Below are 25,415 nucleotides of genomic sequence, written 5' to 3'. Positions count from 1 at the left end.
TAAAATTCATGTTCTACACAGGGTATAAAGATTTGCTATAAATTAGCACATAGTTACACACATGTGATTTCAGCACTGGGAATAGAGGCAGGATAATCACAAGTTGAAGGCCAATCTAGACTACATAATACATTAAGACCTTGTCTCAAAAAGCAAGGCAACAACAAAAATAATTAGTATGAATTAGGCTGGGGTCAGGGGCATGCATCAGTTCTTGTTGCTACTCAAGGGGGTAAAGCAGGGAGATTCTTGAGCCCAGAAATTCCAGGCTAGCCTGAATGGTAACAAAGTGAGATACAGTTCTTCAAAATGTGTAAGGATTAGAGAGATGGCTCAGCAATTAAGAGCTGAGCTTTGAAAGGACTCAGGTTCAGTTACTAGCACCCACATGGTGACTCACAACTGTCTGTAACTCGAGTTCCAGGGGATCCAATGCCTCTTCTGGCCTCTTTGGGCACCAGGCATGAAAGAGGTGAACATTGATGCAGGCAAAACACAAGAATACAAAAAAAATTAGAGTGTAAGTTGTTTTAAATACATACTCAGCAGAATTTATGCAGGGCCAGTTTATTTTTATTATAATAGTGATTTTAGCTTTTGAGGGCTCATGGAGAAATCAAAATTTTGAGTGATTAAATTTTAGCCTTTCTAAGATGAGATTTCATTTGAGAGGAACAGTCTAAAACAAAACAGCTGTATTTTGATTCATTAAGTTAGTTTTTTTTTCTTCTGTATGATGTATTTTAGAGAGTCTGTATTTTTATTTTAAAAATAAATTATAAACAATAGTTTTAAGTGAAAAGCTTATAATTCTTTTCATTTCCCAAGTACATTACTTGATTGATTCCCTACCCCCTTGGTACACTTTTTTGTGGGATGGAGAGAGACTCACTGTGTAGACCAGGCTAGCCTTGAATTTACAGAGACCTTCTTGTCTTTGCCTCTGAATGCTGGGATTAAAAGCATGTGCCACAATTGGGTGGGAGGGGAAAAGGGAGGAGCTGGGGGAAGAATCAGAATATATTGTTTGGGGGAAAGAAGTCTATTTTCAGAAACAAACAAAACCATGTGCAACCATAAAAGTACATGACTTTTATGTCTGATATCTGTAGATGGGCAGAGAAGTTAGACCGGCTAACGAGTACAGCAACAAAAGACCCAGAAGAGTTTGTTGGGCATCCTGTAAATGCATTCAAGTTAATGAAACGTCTGAACACTGAATGGAGTGAGCTGGAGAATCTGATCCTCAAAGATATGTCAGATGGTAAGTTTAAAGGGGCACCGGAACTAAAATCTAATTCAATTCCTAAGTGCATCAAGTGTGTATGATGTAACTGAAGTGTATGTATGATGTAACTGAAGTGTATTTATGATGTAATTAAAGTGTATGTATGATGTAATTGAAGTGTATGTATGATGTAATTGAAGTGTATGTACAATGTAATTGAAGTGCCTCAAGAACTTGTGACGTAATTGAACATGTTTGGTTTTGACTAGAGATCATTGAAATTTGGAACATTTGATCTAAAAAATATAGTAACTTCTAATTTGTGACAAAGTAGGTAATTTTACCTTTTTATCTTCAGAAATGATTAGATTATTTGACATATAACTTTATTTCTAAGGGCAAAACCATTGGGCGTTTTGTTACAAAGAGGAATGTTAGTGTGTTCTACCCAGGATTTTGTGTTTAGGGTTGTTTTTCTTAATGTATGCAATTATTTAAAACATCAACACTACAGACATCAGTTCTCAAAAGTCTGTACCTGAAATAATAAAACTATAGTTGAAGTGTTGGTGTTCTCAGTAACAACAAACACAGAGAGCTAAACCGGAGCTTATAGGGTAAGGAGGGCACACTACTAGCTACCAGACTTCTCAGAAAAGTAACGACCGAGGCTATGGGTACGAATTTACCATAAGCAGGTTTTCCCATGCATTAACACCCTGAGAACAGCTATAGGGAAATATACCTTTTGTCTGTCTGTCTCTTCCTCCCACCCCCCCCCCCCCCATCGTAATGACCTATACTTCTTTTATAATGGGAACCTTGAGACTTTGGCAACTTTTCTCTGTGGTAGTCATCCCATGATTACATATATATATATATATATATATTTGCACTATATATATGTACTATATATATATATATATATATATATATATATATATATATATATACACACACACACACATATATATACACTCACATATACATTCTTTGAGACAGATGTGTGTATTCCAGATTGCCTGACAAACTTGTCATCCTCACATCTTTGTAGCCCTTGTTTCAGAGGCATGCACTATCATCCTGGCCTCTGGGTGATTTTTTTCACTTTTTTGATTGTCTTTTCCTTGTTATTTTGTATAAAAACAATTACTATTAGTAGTTACTATTGGAAATTAGATCTTTTCTAATATGGATGTAACTTTTGCGGTGACCTCACTTTGCTTACATTTTAATGGGACGAGGGATTGAAGTGAGCTCGGTGTGGCTTTTCTTGTAGATGAAGTGCATGGTAAGCTAGAGAGCTGATAAGGTATTTTTCATGCTCATTTTTTTCTGTCTCAAGGCTTCATCTCTAACCTAACCATTCAGAGGCAGTACTTCCCTAATGATGAAGATCAGGTTGGGGCAGCAAAAGCTCTGTTTCGTCTGCAAGACACCTACAATCTGGACACAAATACCATCTCGAAGGGTAACCTCCCAGGTAAGATCCCAGGCAGATCCTCTGTCTGTGGATATACTTGCCACTTAGCTGTTCTTCGCCCACTAGTAAAATGCAAGTTTTCTCATAAATTATTTATTTATTCTCTTTACATCTCAATATCATCTTCTGTCTCCTTTCAATCTTCTCCTCACACAGCTCCTTCCTGTGACCCCTCCCCTTCTCTGAGAAGGGGAGCCCCCTGGGTATCACCCCACTCTGGAACATGTGTGTGTGCATGCGCACACGCACGCACATGCACCCAAGAATATAATTTTACAGCAGGATCCCCTACAATCCAGGCTGGCCCCACACTCAAAAGTTCTTGGGAATCCTCCTGTTTCAGCCTCCTGAGTTCTGGGATTATGGACACAGTACTATACCTGACTTTTGATCTTAAACTGTAGCTGTTTTTGTTGTTGTTTGTTTGTTTCTTTGTTTGGAGACAGTGTCTCTCTATTTAGTCCTGGGTGGCCTGGAACTCGCAGAGATCTACCTGAGAACAACCTCAAGGAAGGAATTTTAGTATATAAAACTCGTTTTTCCAGTGTTTCTTTTAGAATACCTGATATTGCTTAAATGATCTGTATATAAAACTATAAGATGATTAAACATCAGAATCTTTTTGTTTATTAACTAAAAGCTAAGATGTTCTGAATGTGGACAGATACTAAAAGGTTCTGTAGTGTGAGGATAAAGAGATAGTTCAGTGGTTAAGAGCTGTGGCTGCTCTTCCAGAGGACTTGGGTTCAATTCCCAGCACACACAAGACAGCATATAACCATCTGTAAATCCAGTTCAGGGGCTCAGATTCCCTTTTCTGGAGTCCTTGTGTACTCTGCACACATGTGGTACGTAAACATATGTGCAAGCAGAATATACATACACATATTTCTTTTTAATTAAAAAAATTTATAGTATAAATCAACCTATTATATATAGTACATAACCTATTTGGGCTAGAAAATATGTTACATTTGATTTTATGGTAATTTGCTTCTGTTATTGTCATTATCACTGAGGAAGTAAAATGTGTTTCCTTTGGTCAGACTAAAATTGGTTTTCTCAGTAACAAATTAAGACAGATGGTTATTGATAAAGATACTTTCTTGAGCATCTCTCTTCATCTGGGATAGTCCTGAAATAGTAAATTTAATATATTATGTTAAGTAAGCTTTAAAAATAAACTGAAATACTTGCATAAGTGTTCAGATTTATGTATTTTATTTTCTATTTCTTTTAGCACTACATCATAACATTTGATAACACTGGTTTCTGGTTTATAACCCCACATTCAATAGATATCAATTATGCCGTGTGTGCAGTTACTAAATCAGGACAAAGATCCTATAATAAGCAAGGCAGTACCTTTGTCAACTAAGGCACTTCTGTTCTCAGGATAACAGTACAGTGAATGCCGGACTCTAGAGAGAGCTGTCATCCAGTAAAGTGACAGGTACTTTGGCTTCGCACAGCTCCAGTGGAAGGCGCATGAGCTAGGAAAGGTTTTGGTTCATGAGAGCAGTGAGACTTGAAGCTACAGAGGGAAGCAGTACCATCTCTCAGGGGCTTGTATGACTCCTCCCCTTTCTTGCCTGTCTGTTTCCTTCACACCCACCACAGAATGTCCCCATTTTCACATGCTGTTGATTTTTTTTTAACTTGTTTTTCAAAACCCAATTCCCAGGCGCTTTTCTGTAAGAACATTGAGTAGACAACAGGTAGGACAGTCAGAATGTGTGTAGTCAAGCAGAATGGGTGAAGCTCTACCCGTTAGTACTATGCTTATTCATACAACACTGCCGGGATATTGGGTCGTTTACAATGTTACAGTGTTCAGATGAAAGTGAAGTAGTACTTGGAAAGTCACGTAACCCTGTGTAGTACAGAATGGACATTGCTCATGCTCTGGGGTCTCTGTTTTCTTTTTACAGGAGTGAAACACAAATCTTTTCTAACAGCCGAGGACTGCTTTGAGTTGGGCAAAGTGGCCTATACAGAAGCAGATTATTACCACACAGAGCTGTGGATGGAACAGGCCCTAATGCAGCTGGAGGAGGGAGAGGTGTCTACCATAGACAAAGTCTCTGTGCTGGATTATTTGAGCTATGCAGTGTACCAGCAGGGAGACCTGGATAAGGCATTTTTGCTTACAAAGAAGCTTCTTGAACTAGGTATGTTATCTGACCTAATTTTCTTTGGTTCTACTGGGGATATATATTATCTGCATATCTACGTACTTGTCCCACCAACCAGTCAGCCATGTGCTTCTCATAAGAAGCCTACAAGTCGTCAGAGGATGTGCTTTGTCCTCTCACTGCTTATTCTCAGATTAAGTAGTAACTGAGGTCTCACCTGATACACCACTGTGTTTGCTGTGCTCTCTGACTTTTTTCCTCCAGGAATTTAAAAATGGGAACGAGCCAGGCAATTGTGGTGCACTTCTTGAATCTCTAGCACTTGGGAGGCAGAGGCAGGTGGATCTCTGTGAGCTCAAGGCCAGCCTGGTCTACAGAGTAAGACAAACAATAAGTAAACAAGAACTATGAGCAAGCCAGGATGAAGAACTAAGTTGAAATGTTTACTTACCATGTGGTCATAGTAATTCTCAACCACTTTTCCTTCGGAGAACATTATTGCTATTTTGCATTTCATAGCCAAATGTTAGAAAAATGATATGAGAATTAAACAAAAATAGATCTATGTGAATGTAGGTGTTTCACCTGTGTGTAGTGATCACCAAGGCTAGACAGAAGAGGGTGTGGGTGCTGGAGCCCTGGCCCTTTCAAGAGCAACAGGTGCTCTTGACCACTGAGCCATTTCTCTAACTGCCCAAATATTTTGGTTTCTATCCCAAGACCTACTATGCTGGGATCTTTGGAAATGGGGTCTCAGAATGTATAAAATAATAAATTCGGGCAGCCTTTGATACACTGTGAAAAATAATATTTAATAAATTATTTTATTAGTTAAGATGATAGATATTAGAAAAGTGACACTGCTCAAAAAAGATTAATTATCTTGAAAATGAACTTTATGATAATTGATTTCTTAGATAAGGAATCAAGATATTAATTCAAATAACATTTGTTTTCCTGTTCTGTTTTTCTCTTGTTTAAATTATACTTTGTATTCAATATAGAAAATGTTATTAATACAGAAAAAGAAGAATCAACCATTTTTGTTTCATTGTATATACTCCCTTTTCTATACACATTTAGTTTTCTCTTTCAAAATTTGGCTCTTATTAAGTATCATAACATACATTGTGAGCAGTTTTAGAACTAGAAATACTCTATAAACTAGCACTTTAATACTACAATTGATATCTCTAACTTCCTGTTCTTTTGTTTCTGCCTGTGTATGGTTGGTTGGATTGGTTTTTTCCTTACTAGAAGGTAGCTAAAAATTGCCAGTAGCAATTTCTGAGGCAGTTAGTGGATCTTGGCATGTTTGAAAATTATATTCAGTTTCCTCTTTTCTTCTTACTTGGACATTTGTAGCTGAAGTCCACTCAGCCCGCAGATGTGCATTGGTCTGTTGTTTGGCTGTGGTGAGAATTTGTTGTGAAGTGGATTCATTTTGTATATGTCATAGTGATTACTTTGGGGCCACAAAATTATCTTTCTTACCATTACTTAAAATACACAGATGAGTCAAACTACTACTTTCTTCTTCTTCTCCTCCTTCTCCTCCTCTTCCTCCTCCTTTCTTCTTCTTCTTCTTCTTCTTCTTCTTCTTCTTCTTCTTCTTCTTCTTCTTCTTCTTCTTCTTCTTCTTCTTCTTCTTCTTCTTCTTCTTCTTCTTCTTCTTCAATATTAGTACCTACTTTCTAAAAAGCATCTTAATTAGGAAGATAAACTTTATGTAATATAAACTGTTGTTTTCTGATGATTAAACAGCTGTAAACTTAAACTATGTACACACTTTATTTCTTTCTATTAGATCCTGAGCATCAGAGAGCTAATGGTAACTTAATATATTTTGAGTATATAATGAGTAAAGAAAAAGATGTCAATAAGTCTTCTTCGGGTGACCAATCTGATCAGAAAACTACACCAAAGAAAAAAGGGATTGCTGTGGATTACCTGCCAGAGAGACAGAAGTACGAAATGCTGTGCCGTGGGGAGGGTGTCAAAATGGTAAAGTGGAAAAATCAATCGTGTGTGTGTGTGTGTGTGTGTGTGTGTGTGTGTGTGAGAGAGAGAGAGAGAGAGAGAGAGAGAGAGAGAGAGAGTGTTTGTACATAGTACTCAAAGGACTCAGAGCTTTTTATACTGTAGTCTTTGTAGTAGAAATCACAAGATAGTATGCCGTGTTCCCACTGTGGATGAAAATGCATCACTGTGCATGAGTTACACATTATTTCCCCAAACTGATAATGGCACATTGTTAAGGTCAATTTTTTTTTTCTCTATCAAGGAACTAAAGTTAGGCTTTCGGTTTTGACACTAATTGCAGATGTAATATTGCACCATTGTGGACATGTCCACGGGCTCCTAGCAACAAGTGTTTGCTTTTCCTTTGGGAGCTAGTGAGCAGCGTGAGAACAAGCAGACCTTGTTAGACTCCTTCAGCTTCGTCATTCACGTCTTCTCTAAGCTGGAGTGTATGTGCTCAGCACCTTCCTGCCACTGATAAATGCTTGAGAAGGAGGGGGCCTTCCTTTGGCTCACAGCTCCAGAGATTTCAGTTCCATAATCAATTCCGTGCACTAGAACAGACAGAGGCAGGACATCGCATTGGAGCAGAACTACTTACCCACAGCAGCTCAGAAGCAGACAGCAACAGGGATGGGATTGACGACGTCACCTTCTGGGCACACCCACAATGACTCTGTTAAGCCCCATTTCTTAAGAGCTCTGCCACCTACCAACCACACCACAGGCTAGAGACAAAGCCGAGAATTTAGGACCAATCTAGATTTAAACCCTAATAACATCTTTTAGAGATAAGAACTCGAGATGATTAGAAGCCATTATCATATCTTTACTCACTTATAGAAGCTATATAATAGTATCAAATGTCTAGTTAGTTCTCCAGTTCCCAGTGGTGAATTGTCTGTCTGTCTGTTTTGGGAACTGGATCTCCTATATCGAGGATCATTGACTTGAAATTCAGTATCTTATTCATCATGGATCTTGGCCTTCTGCTGTTACTGAGGCATCCCTCTTCCCTGAAAGTACTCTTTTATCTTCTTCAGGGCTGGGGATTGAACCCAGGGCCTTTTATACGCCAGGTGACCACTCTGCCACCAAACCCTAAGAATCGTTGATGACATTTTAAAGATCCTAAATGCTTGTTGGTTTGATGCAAAATGTGTGCCGGGCACTGCTGCTTTGTGTGCAGTTCCAGAGGTCATCTATGTGTGTGTGTGCGCATGTGTGTGTGCATGTATGAGCACACAAATGTTTTTAACTCATGTACAAATAGACACTGAGCTGTTATTCTAACACATTTATTATTTTCTTTATATGTAGACTCCCCGGAGGCAAAAAAGGCTGTTTTGCCGCTACCATGACGGAAACCGGAATCCGAAATTTATCCTGGCTCCAGCCAAGCAGGAGGACGAGTGGGACAAGCCTCGGATCATCCGTTTCCATGACATTATCTCTGATGCAGAGATTGAGATCGTCAAAGACTTAGCAAAACCAAGGGTAATTGCTTCTTCTCCTCCCCTTACTGAGCGTGTGTCATCTTTTCTTTGCAAGGCGACAGGAAGGATGACTGAGGTGGCCATACCTCTAGACGGCTTTAACCTCAACACAACGGTGTCAACTTCCAGTTTACACTAGTTGTCTCAGTGTGTTACCAATACAAGTAACAAACCCTGTAGCTGGACTTGAAACAGTGAGTCATGAAAATCACAGATTTGTGTTCATACGCAAGGAATTGGCAGTTTGGTGTCTCACCGGAAGACCTCTTACACTTTTTATTGCTCTCAGTAGTACCACTCAAAGCTCAATTTTTCATACCTAGCAGGTTTTTTTTTAATCTAAATGAATACTCTAAGTATTGTAATTTCCCTTTTAATAATGGTAAAAAATATATAATTAAGAATAGAGAATAGTTTTAAAATAGTATTATAACTTCCTAATTTTCATTTATTATTATTTTGTTAAATTCTTCTTTCATGCGTGTGGGTGTTTTGTTTGCATGTGTTTGCATGCAGTGCCCATGGAGGCCGGAGGGAGTCAGAACTCTGGAACTGGAGTTACAGATTGCTGTGCTCTGCCATGTGGTGCAGGGAACTGAACTTCAGTCCTCTGCAAGAGCAAGTGCTCTGCGCTACTGAGCCATCTCTCCAGCCTCCTTAGTCTATGTTAGTAAGAAAAAGAGTTGAATGTGAATTCTACCTAATTCTACACTTAAGTGGCATAAAACTTGTCTTTTGTGTGAGAATGTGGAGACAGCCTCTCTGTCCTTGCCTTTTCCTGTCATCTTGTTCTTTAAGACAGTAAATCTTATTAACGATAAAATGAAATGTTTGTAGAGATTATTAAATACATTTTTACTATTAGTTTTTCTTCTGTAATATGTAAGGGTCAATCTATGAAGGCTGAGGGAGTAAATGTTCTTTAGGGCCTTGTCAGCTGTGTGGTCTCTTGTCACGACTGCTCAGCTCTGCCATCTAGTGTAAAGGCAGCCAAAGAAAACAGGAAAGTAAACGAGGTGATCAGGTACAATCAAGATTTTTGTTCTAAAAGCTGGTAGCAGCTTCTTTGGCTGGTGGATTTTTGGCCGGGTGTGTACATACTTACATAAATTTGAAAAAATTTTTAAGCTCTATTGTTTTTCCAAATTAACACTTTTTTTCTTAAAACATGTTCGTTTTTGTGATGCATCTGGGTGTTGCCCGGGGATCTAGCAAATCTGCTGCCAAGGAGAACACCTCTTAAAATTATTCTGTATTTTCTCATTCTCTTTGAGTTCCTAACTCAGTTCTTTATTTATAGTCAGACCTCATTTACTAGTATTTCTTGGTAGAATATTTGTTAAGAATTCACTTTTGAGATGGAAAACCTCAGTCTTCTTCAAAGAAAATTTTTTAGTTGAGATTATTTTTGATTAGTAAATTCAGTGGCAATGAAAGTTAATTTTTTTTTGTTATTTCAGCATCACCCTCCCATTTAAATTTTTTTTATTATCTTGGCTGTCAACATTTCTGTTAACACTATACATTTCTTTTACCTGCCTGGCTCCAGAAAGGCTGTTTTACTGTACAGATGCTGAGTGCATACTGTCTCTTGAAAGGAGAAAAAAGTGACCTTAAAACAAATTTTAGACAATATTATGTAATCATGTTGTCTCTGGAGTTATAATCTGAGGCTTTAGAGTCAATGATTAATTAATTACAAATGGCCATTCTTAGAACTATAAATAGTACTTGGCATTTTAGAAACTTTTCTTTGTGCTGTCAACGTTGTTCTACTGAAGAAATTTGATTCCGACCTTTTCTGTTTGCGTGGCCTCTATTCATGCAGTGAAAAGCAAGTAAAATCATTTTTAAGAAACACAAAACTAACTGGCTTTCAAGGCTCAACACAAGGTGATTGGAAGGGTATTGAGTTATTTCCTATTCACCCTCTTTTGTTTAAAGAAGAAAAGAAACCAGCGTTCTGGCTGGTTTGGTAAACGTGATCATTTTTTGTCTTGTAATGCAACTGTTCTGACGGTTGGCTTCACAGCTGAGGCGAGCCACCATTTCAAACCCAGTAACAGGAGCCTTGGAGACGGTACATTACAGAATTAGCAAAAGGTAAGATTGGACGCTGCATATTTTTCCTCCTAATGAGTGCTTTGAACATCTTTCCCAATTCTTAGTAACAGAAGCGGATCATTTCCAGTCTCCAGCTCAAGTGGCCGCCTTACACCGCAGAGCAGCACATGGGTGTGCGCCTTGTGTTCCACGGGCTTTCCCTTGACTACAGGCCCTGCTTTTACTCTGATTGGCTCAGGAATCAAGTGTGTTGTATTTTAAGATCAGGTATTAACACTAAGGAAATTACCTGGTCCTTCTCTTTGCCTTTGTTGTGAGAGTGGAATAAAGAAAAGGAGCCACGTTAATTGGGGGTGCGGTGCTGCATACACACCCGCTTCTGTGGCGCTTGTACACTGTCACTGTGGAGTGATGTGGCCTGACTTTTTTTATTTAAAAGAAAGTCATTGGCCCAAAGCTGGCTGTGGGAAGAGCTGCTACCATTCTGAGCTTGGACTTCCAAACCACTTCTTACCTCTGTTGACTCGGATGGTTTAGAGAAAAACCAAAACAAAAAAATGTTTGTCTTGATGAAAGTTTTAAAATGATCAACGAAGAATCTTTTGATCTCTATTTGAAGCATTAAACTTGTAGGCCTGGGAGAGCTCCTGTGAAACCCACTGCTGCAGATCCTTGGCATACAGCCTCAGAGGGTTTTAGTTTAAAAAAAGTGAAAGGACAATAAAAACATTTACAGTCAAATTCTGTCAACCGTCTTCTCCTGACGCAGAAGTGGCCATCCTTGCCACCTTTCTGAGTGTTTGCCGATTCGAACCATTACCCGCCACGCAGACCAATCTGAATCCTTCCAATCACCTGTGGCTTGGCAAAACAAAGTGAAAGCCCAGACGGCCTGCTGGAGTGTAAGCCTTGTCCTTTCTCTTTTTTCTTTTTGTAGCTGAGCCGAGCTACAGTACATGACCCTGAGACGGGGAAATTGACCACAGCACAGTACAGAGTATCTAAGAGGTAAGGGAGCAATGGACAGAACTTGAGGCATATTTGGAGTGTTCTTTCTCGAGAATCTAATTTTGACAAGATATATGATACAGTTTTTAAGACCTAGATTTCAGGTGAAGCTTTTGGTGTCTGTGCTTGATTTTCATGGTGGGCCAATAAACAGATACAAGCAGTCATATGCATTTTCCTGTCCCTGGCTAGTGTAAAATGCCTGGCAGGCTCTGACAATGCTAACTGATAGGGAACTTCTAAATGGCTCTGCACAGAGCAAGGCCCAAGGCTAATCTACGGGTCACTAGAAGCTGTTGAAGAAATGCATAGAAGGACAAAGAAGTTTCTACAAGTCAGTTTAAAATTCCTCACTTTTGCAACATTTAGAAGTAACTTTTAGAGTTAACTATGGTGCAGCTTAGCTGCATAGCTCAGACTTAGGGGCTGAGTTAGTATAGACTGACTTCTCTGATGGCTCACTCATGTGATAAAAGCTTCTCAGATCAGACAGTGAAAACAGAACCGTCATTGCACGGAATTCTGTTTTCTTCTAACCCTGAGTAATATTTTTCTACAGATGCAACAATTATAGAAATAGTCTTGTTATAAACCTTTAAGTTTATACGTCGCCATCTTGTTATTTATATTGATAGTAATTCCTCAACCAATTGCTTAGATTAATGTGCATGATAATAGTTAAAATAACTCCACCTGAAGCTACTACTTTTAAAATTGTTTTAGAGATGTTTTTCAGGTGAGTGTGTGTGTGAGTCTGGGTGTGTGCATGGCACAGTGGATAGATGTGGAAGCTTGTTGTCACCAGTGGGAGTCAAGTTTTCTCTGTGTGTTACACAAGTGCTTCACCCTGTGCCGTATCCCTGGCCCTCATTTAGGGACGTGGTCTTAACTAAATTTCTCATGAACGGTTTGCCTTGAACTTGTGATCCTCCTGCCTCTGCCTCCCTAATGCTTGGGACAACCCCATCACAGGTCTGAGACACTGAGCATAGCTGTGAAAACCTAAAATTTGGACTTTATATTACATTTTGAAGTAATCATTTAAATAAACCAATATTTTGTTTTCCTTCTAAGTTAGGATAAAATGGTTCAGAGAAAAAAATGTGTGTGTTGATGCTAATAATCCCTTTTGTTCTAGCAACATCTTCATTTTGTAACATTCCAAAAAGGAATTTAATCTGCATTTGAAGACATTTCTAAGTGATTATATCATTTTCTGTAGAAGGAAAAAAGATTCCAGCACTCCAAACAAATGGAATTTTCTTTGGCAAAGCATACATGGAATTTTGCTACTGTTTAAAACAAAAGTTTAGGTTGGCTATGGTGGTGGGTACTGTAGTCTTTCTATGTAGCCATGACACTTGCTGTGTAGACCAGACTTGACCCCAAACTCACAGAGATCCTCCTGGTTCTGCCTAAGGGGCGTGGGGATTAAAGGTGTGCACACCAGTCTCAGAATGGCATAATTTTGAATGATTTCAAATTGTTTAAAACCGTCCTAATGTGTAACAACACTGCCCTCTAATGGGTTGAACAATGGATTTTCAAAGGAAGAGAATCAAAGGAGACAGATGTATGGTATTATTACTTAACTATCCTACCAAGACTCAGTCTTACTAATTAGTCTTTGCTTATCATCCAGCACTTAAAAGAATTATTAAGAATTGGAAATGTTGTTCTTGGGAACTACTTTAAGCCCAGAATTATCATTTTCCTTTGCATAGGAACAGTCTATTGGCTTTGTAATAGTTAATTGTGGCATGTTAGTGTGCACATCTGTGTTGTGGTAGGATTTGGATTGTATGATTTACATCTTCCATGGCAATCTCTACCTGTCCCCAGCTTTACCTGCTGGCTTTCTACAAGCTATGTGAAGATGTTTCTTCTTCCTCAGCCAACTTCCCCGTGATACTTTTAAGATATATGTTAAAAGTTAACATTAGTTAAAACAGGAGTTTTGCTTTTTTTAAAAAAAGTAGGAACACTAATTGAAAGCACAAGACCTTTCATGAACCCAAAAGGGAGGTACCTGGCTGCTTAACTTTTAGTGAAAGACAGTGTATGTGGTGTGTAGCTAGGATGGAGGTGGGTGCAAGAGGACTGGGAGTTCAGTCATAGTGAGTTCAAGGCCAGCCTGAGTCAAAACAACAATGAATAGATATTTGGAAAGTTAGTGGCATAGCCACGGTTTCTGTAATAAACCTCCTGTTAGGAAAGCTCAGGCACTCAAAGCTGGCCTCACGGTGTGAGTATGTTCCTGGAACATACTTAGCTACTCTGTGACCAGTGTAAATAAAACTGTAGGATGCTCGGTGTGTTCCCTCAGTATTAAATATTTACCTAGCATTTGAAAGGCCGTAGGCTTCATCCTCAGCACTGCAAAAAGAAATATAATAGAAAAAGTAGAAGAATGGCGTGGGGTTATGGTTCATTCTGGATGGTTTAGGTTTTTAACAGGAACACTGAAAACAGACTGTAGGGTCAAGCTTAATGAGATGTGAGCAAGGAAATGTTGACGGACAGAAGAAAGTGAAGGGCACATTTGAAATTTAGTTCTAAGGTTTAACTAAGGCCTTACATTGGAGGAACCATATTTATTTATTTGTTTGTTTGTTTGTTTGTTTGTTTGTTCATTTATTCATTCATTCATTGTTTTTTAATTTGCATTTCAAATGTTGTCCCCCTTCCCAGTTTCCCCTTCGCAAACCCCCTATGTCATCCTCCTCCTCCCTTTTATGCGTGTGCTCCCCCACCCACCCACACACACACTGACTCCCACCTCACTGCTTTCACATTCCCCCACATTGGGGCATAGTCCCCACGGACCCAGGGCCTCTCACTGATGCCCGAGAAGGCCCTCCTGCTGAACCTTTTCTTTATGTGAAGGTGCAGCTGCCAAGTCACTCTTTATGTTTAAAAGGTCATAAATTTTATTTTTACTTTATGCATATGGGTGGGGTGTTTTGCCTGCATGTATGTCTGTGCATAAATCTATGGTGTGTCTGGTGCCAGCAGAGGCCAGAAGAAGGCACCAGATCCCCTGGAACGGGAGTTAATTGTGAGCCACGATATGAGTGCGGAGAACCAAACCCAGGTCCTCCGGAGAAGCAGCCACTGCTCTTAACTGATGAGCCATCATCTCCTGCCTTGCTTTTACATTTTTTAATTCTTACTAAGTTTTCTTCTGTGGTTCAGGGTAGCTTTAGATTCCAATACTGTCTCAACTTCCCAGATCTTAGGACTGAAAGCATAGCCACAGCTGTCAGAGTCACCATTCCAGAGTGTGTCTTTCTGGTGTTTTAAGTTTGCACCTTTGGGGTGTGCAATCATCATTTAGTTCCAGGCATTTTAATATAGTAACATTTATGCGTGTGTGTATGCATTCATGTGAAAACCAGAGGTTGATGTCGGAATCTCCCTCGTTCTCGGCTGCTTTTTCCCCTGAACTAGGAGTCTGCAGTTTGGCTAGTCTACCATCTTGTCCTAGGATACAGTCTCTTGTCTCTTAGAGGCCAGGGTGCTCCATCCACAGCCATTTCCCCAGACTCCCTAAACATTTTTTTCACACATCCCATGGACTAATCCATGTTTTCAGATATACCACATTTGTAACGAGGCTGCTCATAAGTTGATGGACATTAAGGTAGTGGTTACATTTTGTCTGTTAATAACATTGCTATGAACATTTCTGCATTTTATAATTTAATTTTCCTTGAGTATCAACAGAAAGTTGCTGGTGATCGAGTAACTGTGTTTGCTAAACTGTGTCTGCAGTGGCTGCACCGTTTCACTGTCCTGCCAGCCATGCATATGTAAAACTTACATAAGGAAATAATGCGTGAATTTCTGTGAACAGTGTTAGTACAGTGTTTCACAAACAAGGGGTGTTAGTCTTTCCTGCCTGTAGAATGTGTCATCATTAGGAAACTGTGCTGCTAAGCAGACCAGGTGAAAATCTGTTATTCTGGCTGGGTGTGGTGTAGTGCAAACACAAAACAAAGCTGGAGGTAAAGTGCACCTCTGAGAGAGAAGGAAGCTAGTGGGGGCGTTGGTTTGGCATCCACACTGTCCTGGTATTAAAATGTTCAGTGTCCTCTGGTTGCTTTGTAAATGGCAGGTATTGGGTTTTTATCTAATGAAGCATTAGCCCTAAAACCACATGTTCTTGTCCTAGTGCTTGGCTGGCTGGCTACGAAGACCCTGTGGTGTCCCGAATCAACATGAGAATACAAGATCTCACAGGACTGGATGTTTCCACAGCAGAGGAATTACAGGTAAGCGGCCAGCATCTTAAGTTATTCCCACGTCCGAGAGGCTCTTCCCTTTAGAGTCCCTGGCACTGAACACACAGTGCTGACTTGCATAATCCCTGAGAACGTAAGTGACCCTGCAAGACAAAGCTTGTGAAGAACATGACAGTCAAGTGCAGAAATTAGAAGTGAAAGGTACATATTACTAAACTCATTACGTATACTCTTAAAATTTCAGATTATTTCTGTTTTTATGATATCTTGTGTGCATGCATATGCTGTGGGTCCTCAGGTTTGGTGGCAGATGACTTCACCCACTAAGTGTACTTCTAGTCCCTAATTTTTCTTCTTAATTTCTAAACTCAGTCTACTTGTTGACTGGCTGGGGCGAACTTTGGCTTTTTAAAGGTATTCTTTAAACCATACCACATGGTTACATGGTTGTGACCTCATCATCCTGCTTTAATTCAGATGTTTCCATCACACGAACGAGAAACTGTCCACATCCTGAGCAGTAACTTCTTAGTCCCCTTCCTAAGCCTCTGGCAACCACCAGCTACTTTGTGCTTCTATGAATGTACTTATTCTGGATAGTTTTATAGGGGCTGTTTAATATGTGGCTTTTCTGTCAGGTTTCTTTCACTGAGCGTTATGTTGCCAAGGTTTATTTAGGTTGAAGTGTGGGTCCCCACTCCATCCTTTTCATGGCATGGTCCTTTTGTGGAGCCACCTTCTGTCTGCTCAGTTAGTTGGTGGGTACTGGGGTTACTTCTTTGCTGCTGTGAATAGTTTTGCGGAAGTCATGTGGTAGCCCTGCACTTAACATTTAAAGAGCTTTCGAACGGTTTTCCTAAGAGGGTGCAGCACATGCCCAGCACTTTCCTCTCGGGTGTCCTGGGCTCACTAAGAGGGTGCAGCACATGCCCACACTTTCCTCTCGGGTGTCCTGGGCTCACTAAGAGGGTGCAGCACATGCCCACACTTTCCTCTCGGGTGTCCTGGGCTCACTCGCACGTTCCTGATGGTCAGTGATGCTGAGCATCTTCTCACAGGCTTATTAGTCTGTTGTTCTGGATACTCGTCCCTTACCAGATAAGTGCCTTATGGGTTTTAAATCCTGCTCTGTGACCTGCCCTCATTTTCTTAGGGATGTTCATTAACACAGGTTTTAATCTGCATGTGTGGCACACGTATTTGCACCCATGGGAAGTGAGACGAAGGTGCTGGGCGTCCTGCTCTATCTCTCTCTGCCTTCCTTCCTAGAGACAGGGTCTCCGTGAGTCCCCGTGATCCTTCTTTCTCCTGCAAACCCCTCCCCCCCCAGTGCTGGCATTGCAAGTGTGCAGAGCTGTGCCAGGAACTCCGGTCCCCACGCCTGCTCAGGAAGTGCTCGCACCTCTGAGCCTTCTCTCTACCCCACAGCTGTTTACTTACTGATGCAGGTTGCTTGTCACTTCCTGATGCCTGTGCCTTCGGGTACCTTAAGAAGCGGTTCCCTACTCCACAGTCAACCGTGGGTTTCCTATAGTAGTAATAGTTTCAGGTCTCTTCCTTGGTGTGCTAGGAACTAAACCTCGGGTCTTAAGCACATGACTGCACACTCTACCCTTGGTCTAAAGAATTTTATTATTACTTACATTCAAGTCTTAGGTCCATTTTGGATGATGTCTTACCTGTGCTACAATGCAGAGAACTAAGTGTACTTTTTCTTTGTCACAGCTTTAGAGTGGCCATACTCTTTGTTACATGTCATACTTCTGGGTTTGGGTTTTCTCCTTTGTCCTTTCAGTGCTCTGAGGAGTACTCCTGAGAACACCTGAAGACTCCTGGGGTGATCACCACCCCACCCCACCCCCAGCACATTCTCCTTTCATTAATCTGCTATCATGAGTTTCCCCAAGTGTTTTTCGGTTGGTTGGTTGGTTGGTTTGGTTTTGGATTTTTGATACAGGGTTTTTCTGTGTGTCACTGGCTATCCTGAACTCACATCTGTAGACCAGGCTGGCCTTAAACTCAGAGATCTCCCTGCCTCTGCTTCCCGAGTGCTGGCATTAAAGGTGTGCACCACCACCCAGCTTAAAAACCATTTTGCTGGTTTCCTTCCCTAATCTAGTTTACCATACTTTTATAACCTTCTGAAATTGTTACATTTCTGCTTCCTCGAGGATCCAATTGTTTGTACAGTGGAACAAAGTACACACAGTGTAACACTTCACAGAAGCCTCTGCCAAGTGGTGCTCTCAATTGTCTGCTAGTTCCTCAGCATTTAATTTTGCAATGGAGGGTAGGAGTTAAAGCAAATACCATCCTGAAGTCATGCTGTGTTCTAAGTTACGGCTGTGACGTGCACTTACACTAATGGCTTCCATCGCGTCTCCTGCCCCTTCACTGGGCACCGTGGTAACGCTCTGCAGTCAGGGCCCAGCAGGACTGATGACATTGCTGTGGACTTTTCCTTTAAGTGATTAACATTACATAAAGGGAAATGGATTTTGTTAAGTGCGTTGGGTTAGAGATGGCTGAGTAGTCAACAGCATGGCTGCTCTTCCAAGGGACCCAGGTTCAGTTTTCAACACCCACATGATAGCTCGCCCTCTTCTGTAATTCCAGCACATGCGATGTACATACATACATACAGTCATGGGTCACACACATAAAAACTTCAAATTAAAAAAAAATGTTTCTAACTATATAAGAGGTCAAAATGGGGGATCCTAAGAATTCTTTGAGTATTAATCTTGTTTCGTCCCCCCGCCCCCTTATTTTCAGTACTAGGGGTTGAACTCAGCACCTCAGCCATGCTATGGAAACTCTGCATCCTTGAGTGGTGATATTAATAATTCTTATTCATGTTTTTTTCCCTCTTTCCTTTAGGTAGCAAATTATGGAGTTGGAGGACAGTATGAACCCCATTTTGACTTTGCAAGGGTAAGTGAAAGAGTAACTAAACTCACGTAGGTTTGGGGAACTCGATGTTTAAAGAAAAAATCTCCATGACACTTAGACAGGCTTGATTGGGAGTGGGGGGTCCTTCAGTGAGAGAGGAGGGAAACATGGCAAGTCAGCTGCGTCTCTGGGCAGGACACAGGATTACCGAGCAGTAATGGGCTCTCTGGCTGCAGCAGGGACAGAGGCAGTAGGAACTACCTGTGGGAGGCTGAAAGGAGCCAGAGAGAGTAGATACTGAGGGGGAGACGAACGTGAAAAGCCCAGAAGTCAGGGCCCAGCAGAGTCAGGTCAAAGAGGAACTTGAGTGGGTGTGGTCAGGAGGAGGGTCTTTGTCGATCCTTAGTATAAAAACCATTGCCTGATTGACAGTTGTGACCAGACGTTCTAAAAATCCTTCTCAGCAGAGAACAACAAAACCCCTCAAAAAAGCCATGTAAGACCTTTAATTCAATACATTGCTGAGCCTGGACGAGCATAAAGATATTCCCTGTAGGCACACTGAAGCCTGGACTGTTGTCGGCTGCTAAGGTAGGCAGAGAAGACACATGTCCTCGAATGGCTTGTGTGCTGTGTGTGCCCTTAAAAGATAAACAGTGAAAGATGACGACCTCGGCATGTTTAAAAAAATAAGCAAAGGGAAGTTCTAATAGAAAAAAAATGTTAACGTTTAAAATGTAAAGGGTCTTTTTTTTTCCGTTTTGTTTTTTTAAAGATGGAAAACAAGTAAAGTGAATTGAGCAATAGGTGTGAAACACTTACAAGAATTCATTGGAGAATGAGAGACAAACTGGAATCCCAGAGCTGAGAAAGACGAGGCTCCATTAGAGAGCATAGTTAGTAAATGTCATTTAATCAAATTTACCACAGTCACTGAAGCTTCTAGTACATGCTGTGAGATTCCGCAAACTCCGCCTCTTGTGCCGGAGCAACTCTGCTGGCTTTATTTTAGATACCGATGTTCTTTTCCCGTAGAATCCTACAAAAGATACATGTTTGTCCCTTCTCCACTTAATTTTTGATACTGAAGTCAGGGGTTTTGGTGATATCTGGTTAAAGCCCCATTACAAAGTTAAAACATTGTCTTCGCTTTGAGATAATCGTTGATTCCCAGTAAGTAGCAAATAAGAGTATGGGGCACTTCCGGAAACCTCCCCCCCCCACACCTCTTGGTGTCTTGTGTAATTAGCACAGCACCACAGTCAGGAGTGAGGGGCTCTGCATTTCTGGTACAGGTGGCCTTGTGTGATTCCTGTCCTGCTCAAGGCGTATCACACTGTGACAAGGCTCCCTTGTAGTGGCTGTTATTACACACACCCCTCCTTCTGGAATCCTTGACCTCCACACATTACACAGGAGCACACACTATCATCCAGTCAGAAAACAGATGTGATGATTTTACAGGTGTGAGAGGCTAGTGGGAGCAGCACCTGCCACAAGCGGCATTTAGGGTGTGTTTCTCTTACTGCTACTTCTCGCTGAGTGTTGCCACTGCTGACTTTATACCGTTATATTCACTGTTTTGTCCACAGAAAGACGAACCGGATGCTTTTAGAGAGCTTGGGACAGGAAATAGGATTGCCACGTGGCTGTTCTATGTGAGTAACAGCTAAGCGTTTGCTTTGAGGTTTGATCGCAGGGCCCACTTATTCTGGAATTTTATGAAGTTGGTTTAGTGTCACGTCCTTAAGTGTCTGTGATCCGAGCACCTGAGAGGGAGATGCTCTGGAGTCATGGCCGCGTGGTGAGTTCCCAGCTAGCTGGTGTCAGAGTAGAAAGAGCTGGGGTTGGGGCTCCATGCTGCCCTTAGCAGGAAGGCTTGGGTTTGATTCAACTCAGGGCCTGAAATACTCTTCCTACATCTGCAACTGCAAAATTAACTTTATATTTGTTCCACTTTTCTGTTACATGACAGATCACCCCAAAACTTTTCTCCCTTTTGGGGACAGAAGGAGAAGCAGTGCATCAAACCTGAGTCTCATGTGTGTTCTGAATGGTTTAAATACTAGTCACTGTTTCCTCCTATAGCAGAGATGGAAATCGGGTTTAGCACCCTGTCGAGCCCTCATACAGTTCTATTCAGTTGGGTTCTGAAGGCTTAGGTAGATGGGTCTCTGTTGGCCACCATCCGTACAGTCCTAGCCAGTCCGTGTGTCTGGGCATCAGCAGTCCGTAGAGTAGCAAGCCTCTCAGAAAGAAAACTGTACACAGATGTGACATTTTTACAGCCTGTGTTTAGAAGTCCTAGAATGTCCTTTCCAAGGCGTTTAAGTCACACCTGCCAGAGGGCTCATCTTCCCTGAGCTCCATCCACCATTCTGCCGAGCTCGGGGTGAGGGATGTGGAATGAACGTTTGAAATGAACTCCAGAGCGGGTGGGCCTGGAGCTCAGATCTTGAGCACTGAAAGCCCGTGTAGTTAGAACGCATTACATTTGGACAGCACACTGTTAGTGGTGTCACCCTTGTTTGTAACGTGTGCTTTACACACGTCATGGTGGCATAGTGTCTTTAAGTTCTTGTTTTAGAGGCGGCTTTATGATACAATGCATAGTTGGGCTTTGGTTTTTTCTGCTTATATGTTTAAAAGTCTTCACATTGTAATGGGGTTCCTTAGTGTATGTGGGTTTTTTTTGGGGGGTGTATTTTTGGGTTTTTTTCCATTTAAATTTTCTTTAAGGAAGGATTGGGAACAGCTGCCATTAAAGTGCTATACAGAACTTGAGGCCCTAAGTGTGGATTTTCAGCCCTCAAGGAAAAGGCAGGCTTGGTGGTGCAAACCTTTATTCCCAGTGCTGGGGAGACAAACAGGAGAATCCCTGCGGCCTGCTGGCCAGCCAGTCTAGCTGAACAGTGAGCTCCTGACAGGAAACATGGAGTCATGAAAATGTGGTGGGAAGTAATTGAGAGAAGACGTGTAACATACAACAAAGATAAACTTTATGTAAGCAGACATTTACTGAGTACCAACCATTAGTGAGGTCTTTTCCCTACACTGAGGACTGTCAGCAAGCAAAAACCTGCTAGAGAAGACATTCAGCTTGAGGAAAACGCTTAGTGCACTTCTTACTGAAGTTTACTTTAAGACGAAACTTTTCCACCCGGGTTAGAAATGCACGACCAATTCTAGCTCCGCCTCCCTCTGGTGTTATTAATTTGGGTGCATGCATCTAAACTGCGTATTGTCCATTCAGTATGAGCTCCGCCCACTGCTACCTCTCAGTGTCTACCCTCGTTTCTCTTGTAGATGAGTGATGTGTCTGCTGGAGGCGCTACCGTGTTTCCTGAAGTGGGAGCCAGTGTTTGGCCCAAAAAAGTGAGCATGGTTTATTGTAGGGCTTGGGTTTCTGTTTCTCCCGAGTTAGAGCTGTACCTACAGCTAGTGGTTCAGGCAGTTAGCTACGTTTTCAAACCAATCCATCCCCAAGTAAAGGTTGGATCAGCCTTATAGTATTAACTTCTGTATGACCAAGAAAACACTCGAAAGCCATAGACTTACAGAATTAGAGAACAGTGCATGTACCACAGACAGAACAGGAAAGTGGAAGTACCATGAGAAGTGGGAACTTGGCATTTTACTGGGTGATAATGTTGGACTGTTCTCCACAGGGCACTGCCGTCTTCTGGTATAATCTGTTCGCCAGTGGAGAGGGAGATTACAGTACCCGGCATGCAGCCTGTCCTGTGCTAGTTGGAAACAAATGGGGTAAGTAGTTCCTGTACTCTCAGAAAAATGAGTCATTTTACTTTGAAACTATTATAACCTGTACCTTAAGACAAAATGCTTTCTCCAGAGGAGTTGCCAGTATGAATTCACATTGTGTGAGATTCAGCCAAGCCTGTCTCTGATCTGAATATAAATTTGTGTTCCGTAGATGAGCATTTTGGTGAAATTGTTTTTGCAGGTACATGTTCCTTCTCCAGTTGATTTTTCCAAGAAGTGTTAGTTGAAAAGTTAGTATTTCCCCTTGAAAGGTCTGAGACTGTGCTAGTGGGTAAGTCAGATTATGGCTTAGTGCAGACTGTTGACCAAGATGGAGACGGAAGAGGAGAGGAAGATGGAGCCTTCCTAAGCCTTAGGTTAATTTTTGTTTCCTCTGCACACAACAGTTACTTTTTTAAGGCATATTAAGTGCCAGAATAGATTTGGTTACAGCACCTGGCGTTAGTGCAAAATGTAAGAGTCCCTCCTTTTCAGACCATGCAGGTATAGGATTGTCCCCATTAACAACTAAAATTGAGAAACGGATTTAATGTATATTAACCCAGTGTCTGCATTTCAGTGTATCAGGGCCACATTTCAGATGCTCACGGTCTTCATGTCTAGTGGTTATCACATAACCACTGTAAGGAGGCCTGCTCAGCAAGGTCTTAATGTCCAAATGCTGGACCACATTGAGGACAGCAGACAGGGAAGACAGATTTAAGGCTCTTCAGTGTATGAGTGGGCAACCAGGAATCTAGTCTTAAGCAGTAGTAAAAGGTTGTGGCTCAGAAATAGAAGAACAACTGGCCACTTGATGAATGAAGACTGAGCCGAGGTGACGATGGAGAGTGTAGGAGCCGCATTCAGATATTTTGTTCAAGTCAGGGACTGCGAGGATAGCCTGGTCTACAGAGTGGTTTCCAGGTCAGCCGTGGCTGCACAGAGAAACTCTGTCTGGAAAACCAAAACATTATGGGTCCAAGACAACGGTATGAATATGTGATAGCAAAGATTGCTCAGGACTCTTTCCAGAGAGGAGATGTCTTGCTTTACTGCCTTTGGGTTTGGAGGTAGGACGTGGAAGAGGTGAGCACGCTCTGTTCCGTCCACACTGCCTCTTAGCGCCTTCTGTAGCTCATCTTAGGCCCAAGATGTCCGTGCATGAATCTGATGTTTCCAATATTGTCCAGTTTATGCAGCATCTGCCTTTGTCTGGTTTTTAATCTGAAACGTTTTATCTGTTGAAACTGCCATAGACAAGCATTTGGATCAGAAGAAAATTTTCTTTTTCCTTCTCACAGTATCCAACAAATGGCTCCATGAACGTGGACAAGAATTTCGAAGGCCGTGCACCCTGTCAGAATTGGAATGACAACCAGGCTTCCCTTGGCTCCTCTTGTCCTCTAACATGCCAGGCACGATTGCTGATTATAATGTTCAGAAGTTTACAGCTGACTAACACTCCATGATTAATTCGGTCATGAGCCTCATCCCCATGTTTCGTCTGTGGACAATCACGTATTTTGTGAATTTTTTTTTTAATTAACACTCAATCACCACATTATGTAAAACTTACAGTTCAGTTATCACAGGATACAGGGCATTTTAAATGAGGAACCTAGTTCTGTTGTCTAAAAGAGCTTCTTGGTTAATTCTTTTAAAAAACCATTCAGTAGTAGCTCTCCGGAGCTGGTGGACTGAGCGAGGCTGTGTGGTGTGCAGGCGCCTCTGCACTGTCTTCCTCCGCTGCACGTTCTGATTGCTGAGCCCTGGAGACTGACTAGGGCTCGCCCTCCACCTAGTATTCCATGTGCGTAGCTCTTATTGTTTAAAGGAACTTTTTATCAAGGCCCCTCCTCACCACTGGTGAATTCAGTGAATTTGAGAAAATTATTTTGTTCAAAAAGTCCTGCAGGACTGGCCTCACCACTAAATGCTTAGACCTTTCCTTCAGTGACTGGTGGTGTCCAGAGACTGTTCCTAGTGCCAATCCCCTGCCATGTATCCCAACTGCAGCAGGCAGTGATGTTGGCTTTCTGACTAAATTCTGTGCCTTAGAAGACTGGGAGTTAGAAAATGGACAGGTCCTTGTAATGATGGAGTTGATTTTTAAAAAGAAATGTTTTATAAAAAGCCAAAATGTTTGGTTTTTTTGTTTTTCACTCTGAAATGTGTTATAATAATAGTGACCTATTTATGATCTTAAATCTTCTTTTTTAAAAAGTCTCTGTGTGGTATTTTCATGTTTAAATCCAAATGTAAAAATTGAGTGCTGTTCACAGGTCAGTGATTTACTTCTTTACTACATAGTGCTCAGATTTCATATTCATGGCTAGACTTTTAGTGAACCGACACGTTTCCTTGGGATATAGCTTTGGGTGCTTTGTTCCGAGACGGTGACCCTGTGGTATGAGTTGTTAGGGTTATGACGCCTGCAGTTTCTTCTGTTCAGAAGCAGGGTTGTGATCTTGGCTGTGAGCTTGATGAATATGAGGGAATTCTTTACACAGGGCTCTGGCTCATTTTAATTCTCTGGGGAAGTAGATATTAAAATGAGCTGTCTATCACAAGGATTTTAGCAAAAAAATATTAAAGATAACATTCAGCACTTTAAACTGATTTTGCAACCAAAGTGTTTAAAAGAACAAACAGAACATGGTGGCCCATATCTTTGGTCCCAGCACCGAGGAGGCGGCAGCAGAAGTATCTCTCCTGAGTTTGAAGACAGCCTCATCTACATACTGAATTCTAGGTCAGTCAGGGCTACATAGATCACATCTTAAAAACAAGCAAAGCAAATTCTTTTAGGCTAGTTTTATAGGTCAATGGTGTGAGTCCCTGGGTTCCAGTCCCACTACCAAACCCTGTATTCTAGCTAACACGAAAGCAACAAATTTTACAAGTAAAATGGGGATTTCAAGGCTAGAAAACAGTTTTGTCACAAGCTGTTAGCAAGTAGCTTGTAAGTTAGGAAGGCAGCGTACGCATCAGCCTGCCTCTGCTCCGGAGAGCTGGTGGGAAGGCGGAGGCTTTGTCAAACCAGCGATGGCCTGTAAACCTGAAGGAGGTCAGCAGTGT

The 25,415-nt window shown here is 41.4% G+C and overlaps 1 protein-coding gene across 3 annotated transcripts in view; it reads left to right on the top strand.

The window, feature by feature from the left end:
• The window catches only part of P4HA1 (prolyl 4-hydroxylase subunit alpha 1), a 42,222-nt gene extending 17,671 nt beyond the window's left edge, over positions 1 to 24,551 (top strand). For 2 of the 3 annotated variants that reach the window (XM_080937621.1, XM_080937622.1), the window contains exons 4-15: positions 1,113 to 1,264; positions 2,574 to 2,711; positions 4,643 to 4,882; positions 6,654 to 6,850; positions 8,189 to 8,365; positions 11,366 to 11,436; positions 15,611 to 15,710; positions 18,561 to 18,614; positions 20,165 to 20,230; positions 21,879 to 21,947; positions 22,241 to 22,337; positions 23,639 to 24,551. In XM_080937621.1, coding sequence (XP_080793747.1) covers positions 1,113 to 1,264; positions 2,574 to 2,711; positions 4,643 to 4,882; positions 6,654 to 6,850; positions 8,189 to 8,365; positions 11,366 to 11,436; positions 15,611 to 15,710; positions 18,561 to 18,614; positions 20,165 to 20,230; positions 21,879 to 21,947; positions 22,241 to 22,337; positions 23,639 to 23,709 — 1,432 coding nt within the window. In that variant the 3' untranslated portion in view covers positions 23,710 to 24,551. Of the gene's footprint in view, positions 1 to 1,112; positions 1,265 to 2,573; positions 2,712 to 4,642; positions 4,883 to 6,653; positions 6,851 to 8,188; positions 8,366 to 10,396; positions 10,468 to 11,365; positions 11,437 to 15,610; positions 15,711 to 18,560; positions 18,615 to 20,164; positions 20,231 to 21,878; positions 21,948 to 22,240; positions 22,338 to 23,638 lie in introns of all 3 variants that reach the window. The other variant, XM_080937623.1, reaches the window with a different exon arrangement.
• The last annotated feature ends 864 nt before the right edge of the window (positions 24,552 to 25,415 follow it).

The sequence above is a fragment of the Micromys minutus genome, assembly GCF_963924665.1.
Source record: "Micromys minutus genome assembly, chromosome: 25".
Taxonomy (NCBI): domain Eukaryota; kingdom Metazoa; phylum Chordata; class Mammalia; order Rodentia; family Muridae; genus Micromys; species Micromys minutus.
The sequence above is the reverse complement of the archived record's forward strand: the minus strand, read 5'-3'. Positions and strand labels throughout refer to the sequence as shown.